At 38.9% G+C, this 14,040-nt stretch overlaps 2 protein-coding genes across 6 annotated transcripts in view; one reads left to right on the forward strand and one right to left on the reverse strand.

Annotated features, from left to right (window-relative positions):
- Window positions 1-14,040, forward strand: part of KLHL28 (kelch like family member 28) — a 32,566-nt gene that overhangs the window by 11,435 nt on the left and 7,091 nt on the right. For all 5 annotated transcript variants that reach the window (XM_070053718.2, XM_051822804.3, XM_008269539.5 and 2 more), the window contains 2 exons: window positions 3,400-4,298; window positions 13,271-13,714. In XM_070053718.2, the coding sequence (XP_069909819.1) occupies window positions 3,400-4,298; window positions 13,271-13,714 (1,343 nt within the window). The remainder of the gene's footprint in view (window positions 1-3,399; window positions 4,299-13,270; window positions 13,715-14,040) is intronic.
- DORIP1 (dopamine receptor interacting protein 1) overlaps window positions 10,346-14,040 on the reverse strand; it is a 41,827-nt gene continuing 38,132 nt past the window's right edge. The window contains exon 5 of the mRNA XM_089309299.1: window positions 10,346-10,548. Coding sequence (XP_089165425.1) covers window positions 10,374-10,548 — 175 coding nt within the window. The 3' untranslated portion in view covers window positions 10,346-10,373. The remainder of the gene's footprint in view (window positions 10,549-14,040) is intronic.

Raw genomic sequence — 14,040 nt, forward strand, 5'->3', positions numbered from 1 at the left:
GCCGGCACCACAGGCGGAGGATTAGGCTATTGAGCCACGGCACCGGCCGTCTACTTCCCTTTGTAACTCTGTCTTTCAAATAAATAAAATAAATCTTAAAAAAAAAAAAAAAAGGAAGTAAAATAGGTTAAAAAAAAAAAAATCAACACACTTCGGGGATGGCATTGTGGCCTAGCGGGTAAAGCCACCACCTGCAGTGCCACCATCCATTTGGGTGTTTGAGTCCCAGCTGCTCCACTTCCAATCTAGCTCTCTGTTATGGCCTGGGAAAGCAGTAGAAGATGGCCCAAATCCTTGGGCCCCTGCACCTGGGTGGAAAACCTGGAAGAAGCTTCTGGCTCCTGGCTTCGGATTCGCATAGCTCCAGCCGTTGTGGCCAACTGGGGAATGAACCATCGGATGGAAGACCTCTCTTTCTCTCTCTGTCTTTCTCTGCCTTTCCTTTTCTCTGTGTAACTCCTGAATTTCAAATAAATAAATAAATCTTTAAAAAATCAACACTATAATATGTAACAAAATGTTATGATTGAAACAGTACTTGATAATTATTCTGCTAGATGTATATGGGATTATTTGGAGAGATTAGAAGTAGAGGATGATTTCAGTGGTAAGGTGTTCATATTAACGTAATTTATTAACTGACTTAAAATTCAGTGTTAAGGGCCGGTGCTGTGGCGTAGTAGGTTAAACCTCTACCTCCAGAGCCAGTATCACAAACACACAGGTTTGTATCCTGGCTGTTCCACTTCTGATCTAGCACCCTGCTGCTAATAGCCTGGGAAAGCAGTGGAAGCTGGCCCAAGTGCTTGGGCCCCTGCACCTACATGGGAGACCTGGAAGAAGCTCCTGTCTCCTGGCTTTGGCCTGGCCCAGAACTAGTAGTTGTGGCCATTTGGGGAGTAAACCAGTAGAAGAAGACTTCTCTTTCTGTAGAAGAAGACTCTCGGTGTCTGTAACTCTGCCTCTTGAATATAAAATTCTTTTTAAAAAAATTCAGTGTAAAATGATACAGTTCTTGGTGAAGACAAAAGTTTCAATTTTTTAATTTTTCCCACATAAAAATGGGTGGGAATAAAGTGCTATACTCTATCCTACTAGTATTTATTTTATTTAGTAGTATATAAAATATTTGAATTAATTTGATAATATTCTTAAGATGGATACCAAACCTGTGTTGTTATCCCCATAACTTGTATTTGAAATAAGACAGGGAGGAAACAATTAGTATTATATAGATATCTTATATTCCTTCAGTCCTTCTAAGCAAGTAGTGCAATATTTTCTGAAATACATACCTATTAATTTCTTATGGCTGCTGAAGCAAATGACCACAAATGCAGTTTTTTTAAAAATAATATGTTTCTACATTTCTCTGATCCTTGTGGCGGCTAGAAACCTGGAATTACTTTCAGTTAGTTGAAACTAAGGTGGCAGAGGCTTGCTCCCTGTGAAGATTTTAGGGAGGAATCTGTTTTTGATTCTTCCAGTTTCTGGTAGCTACAGCACTCAAGATGTTTTGTTTTGTTTTGTTTTGTTTTTGTTTTTGTTTTTTGACAGGCAGAGTTAGTGCTGTGCCGATCCGAAGCCAGGAGCCAGGTGCTTCCTCCTGGTCTCCCGTGCAGGTGCAGGGTGCAAGCACTTGGGCCATCTTCCACTGCACTCCCAGGCCACAGCAGAGAGCTGGACAGGAAGAGGAGTAACCGGGACAGAATCCAGCGCCCTAACCAGGACTAGAACCCGGGGTGCCGGCGCCATAGGCAGAGGATTAACCAAGTGAGCCGTGGCGCCGGCCTCCAGTCTTTACCTGTATAGTCACATGACCTTGTCTTCTTCTGTCTATGTCAGATTTCTGCTTTCTTATAAAGTGGGTGTTGATTGCAATTAGAGCTCACTTGAACCATCTAGGATGGAGGATAATCTCTCCAATTTAAAATCCTCGGTCACATCCACAGAGTCCTATTTTGTCATATAAAGTAACATTCATGGTATTAGGAATTAATATGTGAATGTTGGAGAGTCTTTTTCAGCCTATCAGTCCTTACTGTCTTTTTTCTTTTCTTTCTCAGCCCTTTTCTCCTCTACTATTTTTATTCTTTTTTTATTTTTATTTTCCAGAATCACAGGGTGCTAAGTAGATTAAATGGGCATAATCTGAATTTGTGATTAAAAGTTGAGTGGCTGTGATATAAATCAGTAAGTGATTTATATTGCCCTCACTATAAAATGTTGGGTTCTGTAAACAATAGTTGTGATGCTGTTGTTGGATTGACAATAATGATACCTTTGTTGAATTCAGCTTCTTTTATTAAAGTAATTTTTAAAGCTTTTGGTTTAACAAAATTTCTTTCCAATTAATGTATCTGTTGATTGGTAGGCATTCATATTACTTTTATTATTGAGAAAGCAGTCAAATATAATGTTTTTTCAAAATTGATTTTACTTCTAGCAAGTTTTCTTTCACAGTTTCATTAATAATAGATTTCGATTTAACAAACACAGAATAAAAGGCTTCTGGTTTTTTTATTTTTTTATTTTTTATTTATTTATTTATTTTTTTATTTTTGACAAGCAGAGTTAGACAGTGAGAGAGAGACAGAGAAAGGTCTTCCTTCCGTTGGTTCACCCCCAAAATGGCCACTACGGCTGGTGCTGCGCCGATCCAAAGCCAGGAGCCAGGTGCTTCCTCCTGGTCTCCCATGCAGGTGCAGGGGCCCAAGCACTTGGGCCATCCTCCACTGCCTTCCCGGGCCACAGCAGAGAGCTGGACTGGAAGAGGAGCAACCAGGACAGAATCCGGCTCCCCAACTGGGGCTAGAACCTGGGGTGTCAGCGCCACAGGTGGAGGATTAGCCTAGTGAGCCGCAGTGCTGGCCTGTTTTTTTGTTTTGCTTTGTTTTGTTTTGTTTTTAAGATTTGTTTATTTATTTGAAAGTCAGAGTTACACAGAGAGAGGAGAGGCACAGAGAGAGAGGTCTTCCATCCACTGGTTCACTCCCCAATTGGCCGCAACAGCTGGAGCCGGGAGCCAGGAGTTTCTTTTGGGTCTCCCATGAGGGTGAAGGGGCCCAGGGACTTGGGCCGTCTTGTACTGCTTTCCCAGGCCATTGTATAGAGTTGGAGCAGAAGTGGAGCAGCCGGGTCTCGAACTGGCACCTATATGGGGTGCTGGTACTGCAGATGGCAGCTTTACCTGCTACACCATAGTGCCAGCCCCAAAGGGTTCTATTGAATTTCTTCTAACCCTAATAGCCTCTGTTCTAGTATTTAGTGAATTGAAATCAATATAATCAATATACACATAAATAAACAAAATATTTGGTTTATTTTTTGCTATTTGAAAAACAGTTATTTTCACAGGTTATTTTGACATAACTGTCCATGCTTTTTGTTTTTCTGTAGATGGACCACACATCCCCGACCTACATGCTTGCTAACTTAACCCACTTACATTCTGAACAACTCCTGCAGGGCTTGAATCTTCTTCGTCAGCATCACGAACTCTGTGACATCATTCTTCGAGTAGGTGATGTTAAAATTCATGCTCACAAAGTGGTGCTTGCCAGCATCAGCCCATATTTCAAAGCTATGTTCACTGGAAACCTTTCCGAAAAAGAGAACAGTGAAGTTGAATTTCAATGTATCGATGAAACTGCTCTGCAGGCCATTGTGGAATATGCCTATACGGGGACTGTTTTTATTTCTCAGGACACAGTTGAATCTCTCCTTCCAGCAGCCAACCTACTCCAGATAAAACTTGTCCTTAAGGAATGTTGTGCGTTTCTTGAAAGCCAGCTTGATCCTGGTAATTGCATTGGAATTTCTCGTTTTGCAGAGACATATGGTTGCCATGACCTTTATTTGGCAGCCACTAAATACATATGCCAGAATTTTGAAGCTGTTTGCCAGACTGAAGAGTTTTTTGAGCTTACACATGCTGATTTGGATGAAATTGTCTCCAATGACTGTTTGAATGTAGCTACCGAAGAGACTGTTTTTTATGCACTGGAGTCTTGGATCAAGTATGATGTACAAGAACGCCAGAAATACTTAGCACAGCTACTAAATAGTGTACGATTACCTTTGCTGAGTGTTAAGTTTCTCACTAGACTCTATGAAGCAAATCATCTTATTCGCGATGACCGCACTTGCAAACATCTTTTGAATGAAGCCCTAAAGTACCACTTTATGCCAGAACATAGACTGTCTCATCAGACAGTCTTGATAACACGACCTCGCTGTGCTCCCAAAGTACTTTGTGCAGTAGGTGGAAAATCTGGACTGTTTGCCTGTTTGGATAGGTAATTAGAAGACTTTCTTAAAGAAACAATGCTAACAGATTTTATGCTTTTTAAATGTGCTTTCTGTATTTTAAAAATAGTTTGATTTTCCATTTTACTTTTTTTCTTTTTGTTCTTTTTTTCCTCTTAAAATATTTGTGTGGTTGTTTTAATCACATTGCCATCCATTCTCTACAATTCTCTCAATCATTAACCTTTTTTTTTTTTTTTGACAGGCAGAGTGGACAGTGAGAGAGAGAGAGACAGAGAGAAAGGTCTTCCTTTGCCGTTGGTTCACCCTCCAATGGCCGCCGCGGCCAGCGCGCTGCAGCCGGCGCACCGCGCTGATCCGATGGCAGGAGCCAGGAGCCAGGTGCTTCTCCTGGTCTCCCATGGGGTGCAGGGCCCAAGCACCTGGGCCATCCTCCACTGCACTCCCTGGCCACAGCAGAGGGCTGGCCTGGAAGAGGGGCAACTGGGACAGAATCCGGCGCCCCGACCGGGACTAGAACCCGGTGTGCCGGCGCCGCTAGGCGGAGGATTAGCCTAGTGAGCCGCGGCGCCGGCCTCAATCATTAACCTTTACACACACTTTATCGTACCTGTTCCTCACTAAATCTTTCATTTTATGTCATCCTTTTTTGTTTTCTTTCTGGAATCATTTACTACTTTCTTTATCTCATACTAGGTCAAGTGCATCAGAAGATGCCAAAGAGTTGAGATAAGAACCTGTGATGAGGGTGGAAAACAGTTCATTTAAAGAACTAGCAAATAAGAAAAAAATAGGATAATATAGATCAGAGCTTTATGTGTAATTTGTTTTCTTTAGTATAAATAGTTTTTAAAGCCAAAAGTAAAAAAGTGCTTTGTTTTCTAATTACTTAATAGTTGTGAGACTTGTTCTGTGAGGAACTAACAGATATTTTCAACTATGGGCCATATGAAGAGTCTTTAAGAACTATCCATACCTTTAGACCCAATAATCTTTTATTATAGAATCTTATCATAATAAAATTTAAAATTAAAATATCACTTGCACAGAGGTGTTTATTGTAGTATTATTTTTAACTCTGGAAAAATTAGAAGCAATCTGAATTAGAATTCAATTTAATTCAACAAAAATATTAAACACCTGTGCAGCAGACACACCTTTAGATAATGGGCCTTTATCAAATTCATAACCTAGTAAAGTAAACATTTAATTTTTTTTTTTTTTTTTTTTGACAGGCAGAGTGGACAGTGAGAGAGAGAGACAGAGAGAAAGGTATTCCTTTTGCCGTTGGTTCACCCTCCAATGGCCGCCCCGGCCGGCGCGCTGCGGCTGGTGCGTCGCGCTGATCAGGAGCCAGGTGCTTCTGGTCTCCCATGCAGGTGCAGGGCCCAAGCACTTGGGACATCCTCCACTGCCTTCCCGGGCCACAGCAGAGAGCTGGCCTGGAAGAGGGGCAACGGGACAGATTCAGGTGCCCCGACCGGGATTAGAACCCAGTGTGCTGGCCGGCGCCGGCCGTAAAGTAAACATTTAAATAGATAGTTATTTTACACAGTGGTAATATAATGATAATAATCATACTATGGAAGTATTAAGGTGAGATATTTATTCCACATGTGGGGCTTAGTGTAGGATATTATAGAAAAGTTAATGTATAATCTGAGTGTTGAGGGCTCTGTAAGACTCAATAAAAAAAAAAAGCACAGGAACTGCATGAAAACACAATGGCCTGATACAGTATGCAATATTCAAGTTACTAAAAGCTATTTATTTAGAAATATAAAGTTCTAATCAATAACTGTCCAGCAATGATCTACATAAACTAAGTCAAGAAATTATTGTATGTCATCATGAAAAGAAGTAGTTATAAAACTACTTTAAGAAGATTAGTGAAATGATCAGAATTGTATATTAGATCATTTTGGCTTCATTTTGAAGAAAGATTACAGGGCCAGGATTGGCATCAGAGAAATTAGGTGAGAGGCAATTGTAGAAGTACAAGCAAGTGATTATCAGATCCTGAATTAAGCTAAAAGTAGTAAAGACAGAAAATAAGACATTACTTTAAGAAACAGAGATTAAATTAAATAGATTCGCCATTTCAATGAATATGGTGGAGGGATTGTCAGAGAGAGAGAGGAATCAAAGATAAGTGTGATTTCTTTATTAGATTTTTGGGAGGATGATTATATAGGGAGAGATTGGGAGAAAGGGAAGGAAAGAGAATACAAAAGGAAGAACTACTTTAAGGGGAGAAAATAATGTGTTTAGTTTTGGACATTCTGAGTTTGAAGTTCCTATTGAATACTCAAGTAAAGGATGCCTCACTGCTAGCTGGATGTAGCTGCATAGCTCAAAGAAGTGATCAGAGCTAGAAATTTGATAGTTATCAGCAGTACAAAATGTAATGGAAAGATCCAGAAAGAAAAAGATGAAATGTGGCTATTAGATTTGGCAGTTTGGAAATCATTAATGAATTTGGTGATCAACAGGATTGTAAGAATCCTGTAGATATATTTCAATGGGTTGAGATGTGAATGTAAGTAAAGAAATTGACTGTGAGTGAAAACTGTTCTTGGCAAGAAGAATCTTGGCAAGAACAAGAAGGAGACTTAAGCAGTAACTGAGAGTGTCAGAGGAGGCTTTTGTGTTGATTTTATTTTGTCCTTGAAGAGAAAGACATGAATATGTTAATAATAATAATGAAATGCCAGTGAAGCAGGGGGTTGGGGTGAATGAATATACAAGGTAAAGGAATAGTCATTGATGGACCAAAATCTTAGAGGAAATACACAGAGTACTTCAAAAAGTTAATGGAAAAATGGAATTAAAAGATGAGTTCATTTTGATGGAAAATCTTTGGAAATCCATGAAATTTTTTCATAGTAAGCATTTTCCATGAAGTTTTTTAAGACCCTCTCATATGCATCGATTTCAAATTTTTTTTGCAACAAAATAAACTTATAGTTCCATTTCTAAACTTTTTGAAATACTCTTAAAGAAAAGGATGGTATCAAAAGCAGGAATAAAAGGTTTTGAATAGCTGGGAGACTGGGATGTAAAAGTAGGTTTACTGGACGTCAGGAAGGATGAGAAAGGGATTTATGATACATGCTGTCCAATGGCTTCAGTTTTTTCTTTAGAAGAGTAAAGTGTTTTTTAGAGGAGAGTGTAGAGAATGGGATAGAGAGCCTAATAAAATTGGAGAAGTTCCAAGAATGGTATTGTTTCTACTTTATGTAGGGAGCTATAATGATGAAAATACACTGAAAACATTTATGAGTAATTATGCATATATGTTAAATATTGAATGGACCTTTAACCACAACACTCACAGCATCATTCATGTCAACACATTAAATTACAAATCTAATTTTCAAAAAAGAAACTCTCATTAGAACTGGTTGCCATTTGCCCTCAAAAAGACTGAAAGCCTTTTTATATTGCATCCACTTACCTAAATTATCTCTAGAATTCTATGAATTCTAGATAATACATCATCATAAACTCTAGTCGTCTTTTTTTTTTTTTTTAAGATTTATTTATTTACTTGAAAGGCAGAGTTAACAGAGAGGCAGAGAGAGAGAAAGGTCTTCCATCTGTTGGTTCACTCCCCAAATGGCTGCAATGGCCAGAGCTGTGCTGATCCAAAGACAGGAGCCAGGAACTTCTGGGTCTCCCACATGGGTGCAGAGGCTCAAGGACTTGGACCATCTTGTACTTCCTTCCCAGGCCATAGCAGAGAGATGGATCAGAAGTGGAACAGCTGGGACTTGAACAGGTTCCCATATCAGCACTGCAGGTGGTGGCTTTACTCACTAAGCCAGGGTGCTGACCCCCGTAAACTCTAATCTTATCATCACTGATAGGTTTTGGTTTTCTCCCCCTTACACCAACCAGTTTTCCAATTCTCCAGCACCAACCAGATGTCAATTGAGTTTTGACATTAACTTCCCAGTTGGCCTGGACCCCATGTTTAAGACTCCATCTCACAAGACTCTCCCTATTTCAAATGCCAGCCTTTATCATCACCATTGAGTTCAGTGAATTCAAAATGATAGTTTCAGACATTGTACTCTCTACCACTTTTCTTTCTAGATTATTCATTTTAATAGATGCATTCTGCTACGGTTTGAAAAATGGTCCTCCCAATTCATGTCTTGAAAACTTAATCCCTAGTATGGAAGTAGGAATATTAGGAATTGATTAGGTCTTGGAGCCCTGCCTGTATGAATGACTTAAGGCCCTTATCTCAGGAGTGGGTTAGTTATCACAGGAATGGGAAAATTAAAAAAGGGGGAAGTTCAGCCTCCTTCTCCTCTCTTTTAAATGCTTTCTCACTGTGTGATACCTTCTGCTGTGTGATAATACAGAAGGTCCTCACCAAATGCTGCTTCGAAATCTTGGTTTTCCCAGCCTCTAGAACCATGAGCCAAATAAACTTCTGTTGTGTATGATCTACCCAGTCTTCAGTATTCTGTTATAGTAGCAGAAAACAAAGAAGTTGGTACCAGAAAGTAGGATTATTCACTGTAACAAATGCCTGAAAATGTGGAAGTAGCTTTGGAACTTGGTAATGGGTAAATACTGAAAAATTTTGGAGGAGTGAGCCAGAAAATGCATAGATTGCCACAAAGCATGAAGGGCAGTTCTGGTGAGGGCTTGGAGGAAGAGGAGAGTTGGAGGGCAAGTCTTTCTTTTTAGAAATTACTTAAGTGGTCTTGATCACAATGTTGTTAGAAATATGATAGTAAAGACTGCTGTGATGAAGTCTCAGATAGAAATAAGTAATTGGAAACTGGAGTGAAGGCCAGTCTTGTTAAACATTTGCAAAGAACTTGGTGTAACATGTTCTAGAACTTTATGGAGTACAGAATTTAAAAACAACTCAGAAGAAATTTCTAAGCATCAAAGCTTTCAAGCTGCTGTGTTGCCATTTTTAATTACCTACATTGAGATGAAAGAGGAAAGAAATGACTTAAAGACTGAATTTATAATTAAAAGAGAAGCAAGTTGGAAAGATGTGGAAAATCCACAGCCTAGTCAGGTAAAGAGTGAAAAAGTGTGTTTAAGAGATCAAACCAAGGGTATGACCAAGAACCGTTGGCCGAAGAGATTAGCATGGACAGAAGAAAGACATATTCTATTCATCGACTATTGGAGCTAGACTCTGAAGGCATTTCAGAGATACTTGAGGCTGCCAACTCTTATCACAGGTCCAGGGTGCTCTCCAGGCTCATTGCCCAGGGCCTCACTGGATCTCTGCTCCCTGCCTTCTGAATGCAGCACTCTTTGGCCACCACAACTGTAACTCAGGTGGATCCAGGTGTGGCTTGACCTGCCTCTCCGGAAGGTACAAGTGGTAAATTTTAGCAGCACATGTGTGATGCTAATTTTGCAGGCACACAGAATATAAGACCTTTGGGAGCATAGCTCCCTCCTAGATTTCAAAGAACATCATGGTCAGCTCGAGGGCCCAGTGAGAGACTTGTGGCAGAGATGGAACCACTACAAAAAAGCCCCTACAGCTACAGTACTGAGCAGAACTGTGGGATTAGTAGTGGAGCTTTTGAAGAGAGTACACCTTAGGGTAGTGCCTGGTAGAACCATGGGAATGGGGTTGTCCTCAGTACCCCAAAACTTTAGAGCTACCAACATGCAGCATTAGCCTGGGAGACATTCAGGCATGAAACTCCAATATATAAGACCTGCTGGGTGCACTGAGCCCAACAAAGTCATAGGAGCAGGGCTGCCTGAGGCTTTGGAAGCCTAAAACCTAATTCTGTGTGCCAAGATATAGACATGAAGTCAAAGGAGATTATTCTGCAATTTGAAGATTCACTGTTGTGTTCCCTGTTACATTTTGGACTTTAGGATCAGTTACCCCTGTATTTTTTGCCCTTTTCTCCCTTTTGGAATGAAAATGTCTACCCTATGTCTGTATCACCATTGTATTTTAGAATCATGTAATTTGTTTTGACTTCACAGGCTCACAGCTGGAGGGAATTTAGCTTAAGATGAATCATGCCTTGAATTTCACCCATATCTGATTTAGATGAGACTCTGGACTATAGACTTTTTTTTTTTTTTAGGTTTTATTTTGTTTATTTGAAAGGCAGAGTTACATAGAGAGAGGAAAAGACAGAGAGGGAAAACGCTGGTTTACTTCCAAAATGGCCATGATGGCTGAGACTGGATGAGGCTGAAGCCAGGAACCAGGAGTTTTTCTGCGTCTCCCATGTGGGTGCTGGGGCCCAAGGACTTGGACCATCTTCTTTCCTGGGCACATAAGCAGGGAATTATATCAGAAGCAGAGCAGCCAGGACTTGAATCATTGCTCTGATATGGGATGCTGGAGTCACAATCTGTGGGTTTAACCTACTGTGCCACAATGCTATCCCCTGGGCTTTAAAATTTTGAGTTGATGCCACAATGAAATAAGATTTTTGAGATACTGAGATGGAATGAATTAATTTTGGAGGCCAGGGCATAATGTTGTGGTTTGAATGTTTCCCAAAATTCAAATATTGGGAATGTAATCCCCAGTGCAACAGTGTTGAGAAGTGATTAGGTCATGGGGACACCACTCACATGAATGAATTTAGACCACTTTTCCAGTTGTGGTTAGTTATAAAAGGGGGAAGTTTGCCCCCTATTCCTCCTTCTCTCACGTGCTCTCTCATCATGTGAGGCCTTTTCCTATGTTAAGAAGCAGCAAGAAGGTCTTCATTGGGATCTTACAGTTTCCAGCCTCCAGAATTGTAAACCAAATCAACTTCTATTTTTGATAGTTTACTATCTGTGATGATCTGTTTTTATAACAGAAAAATGGACTAAGACTTACTCCATGGGTTCTTTGTGTCCTTCAGGATTTTCATTCCATTGGACCAGCAATAAATTAGTAGAACTGACTTATTAACCACCACATGTCCTCAACTTTAGTGCTTTCTCAGCATACATTTGAGGAAGATCACTGACATCATTCCTTTGGATAAACACATGGCTCCCTTGCCCTTCTGTTCCTCCATCATATTTTTCTAGTTACATTCAGCTGTCCATATAAACCATGGCTACACCTAAGCAGTGAAACATACCCATCTTAGCTGTTCTCACTTGAGGCCCTCAGCATTCCCCAGGAACCACTCTACATTTCCATAGTCAATTTATTCTCTTACCAGGGACTGTGTCACACCTGCCGTGTCCTTAAAAACATCCCAAGTCCTTTCTGTAACCTTCTAATTCAATATGATTACCTTATCTCTTATTCTACTGAGAAAATAGAATACAAACATGGTATGGTTTAAGGTCTGAGACCAAATTACCCTCTGATTCCCATGGTTTTTCTGTTTCGCTTTGTAGCTTCCTCCTCTTACAAGTTTTACTCTTAGTAGTAAAAGTTGTTGGAAAAATTGCCTGTACTCACCATTTTCCTCATCTCCCATTCACTTTTGAACCACCCCACTACCTCAGTAAAACTTCCCTTGTTAAAATCAAAGTATTCTAATATATCGGTATGTATGGAAAAATATACATTTTGAATATAAGCAATATAGTAAAACTGACAAAAGTAGGCATTCATTCACTATTGTATGAGTCAATGTATGTTGGGTAGAGAATATATACTTTTTGCTTTTGCAGTATTGCATTTGAGAACATTGGCTACTTTCCCTCAACTTTTTGAGGCAAAAGACCATATGTAACATACATTAGGGTGTAAAGAATAAGTACTCAGGTGCCTATTATCCAGTTTAATAAGTTATTAACAATACTTTTAAAGTCCTTGTATGGACCTCCACCCCATTCTGTCTCTCTCCCCAGAAGTAACCACTATTCTGTATTTTCTATATATTATTTCTTTGCTTTTCATGAAATTTTGCTATATACTGTATGTGCCCCAATATATTGTTAGATATTACATATTTTTATATAAATGCAGTAATGCTATATGTAAGTATGTATTCTTCAGAGGTTTTTTTTTCACTGAGCAGCAAATTATTAAATTATCTGTGAGTTTGCATAACATAATACTTTTATTGGTATGTGGTATTATGGCATATGGACATAATACAATTTTTTTCTTTCTATAATGAAAATTTTTATTCTGATTATTGAAGTTACACACATTCAAGAAAGTGTACAAATCCCACATCTCTAGCTCAGTGAATTATCAGAAAGTGCATATTACAAACCAGTTCAATATACAAAACACGACCAGTACAAAAGAGCCACCCTTGAGCTCCCTCCCCAAAGGTAACCACTATCCTCATTTCTAATTTAGAGATTAGTTATATCTGTGTTGGGACCTGATGTAAATGAGAGTATATGGAATATTTTTTAACTTGAGTTCCTTCTCTCAATTTTATGTAAGATTCACCCCAGTTGTATGCAGCTATAGTTTGTTCTGTTTATTTTCATTGCTGTGTAGAATTCTCTGATATGATTTTACACAACTTATTTATCCATTTTATGATTGATGAAAACTTGGATTGTTTCCAGTTTTTGACTATTATAAAAGTACTGTGAACATCCTTTGAAATACACAAATGCAAGCATTTTTCTTGGGTGCAAAGAGTGGGATTGCTCAGTCATAAGAGAGATCATACCTTATTTAATCATTCTGCTTTTGATGGATGATTATACTGTACTGCTATGAACATTTCTGTGTATGTGTCCTGGTTCAAAACTGCCTACATAGGCATTCAATGGAATAGATACACAGGAATGAAATTACTGAGTCTGAGCACCTGTGTATCTTCAGTTTTACAAATAATGTAAAATTGTTTTCCAGAGTAATTTGTACAAGTTTAAAATCTACCCAACACAGCCTGCATTCCTGCTCCACATTCTTAGCAATTCCTACATTTTTGCCAGTCTGGAAGATGTGTCATGGTTTATCATGGCTTTAAAATGTGTCTGTCCCTGATTACTAAGAGGATTGAAGCTTTTTATTTATGCACTATTTCTGTTTTTAAAATTGAATGTTTTTCTGCTTATTCTTCAGTGTGGAGATGTACTTTCCTCAGAATGACTCTTGGATTGGCTTGGCACCACTAAACATTCCTCGCTATGAATTTGGAATATGTGTTTTAGATCAAAAAGTGTATGTTATCGGTGGTATTGAAACTAATGTGCGTCCTGGAGTCACGATCAGAAAGCATGAAAATTCAGTAGAATGCTGGAATCCTGATACAAATACCTGGACTTCTTTAGAGAGAATGAATGAAAGCCGAAGTACACTTGGAGTAGCAGTACTTGCCAGAGAACTTTATGCTTTAGGTGGTTATGATGGACAGTCTTATTTACAATCTGTAGAGAAATATATCCCCCAAATAAGAAGATGGCAACCTGTGGCACCAATGACCACAACAAGAAGTTGTTTTGCTGCAGCTGTGTTGGATGGAATGATATATGCCATTGGTGGGTATGGTCCTGCACACATGAACAGGTATTTAACTTAATCAGATTCTGTGTATTTATAGCATTTTTAGAAGTATCTTTAATGATAGTTTCTGAGTTTCAAGCAATTTGTGTGTACAAATGAACTTTATTTTAAAAATTTTTAAGTAATATTGGAGGTATTTGGAAAATTTAATCTGCTCCATGAATGTAATTGTTTTTGTTTTATGTAAATGTTTAATACACACTTAAGAATCAAAACCCCCCAAAAGAATTAAATCCCTCATACTACATTTTCCATGTAGTCATTTAGTAGAAATGACTAGATTTTAAAACAACTGAAAATAAGACAAAGTTAGACAACTTTAGATTTTA

The sequence above is a fragment of the Oryctolagus cuniculus genome, chromosome 12, assembly GCF_051225735.1.
Source record: "Oryctolagus cuniculus isolate XC-2025 breed Fujian yellow rabbit chromosome 12, ASM5122573v1, whole genome shotgun sequence".
In the NCBI taxonomy this organism is placed as follows: Eukaryota; Metazoa; Chordata; class Mammalia; order Lagomorpha; family Leporidae; genus Oryctolagus; species Oryctolagus cuniculus.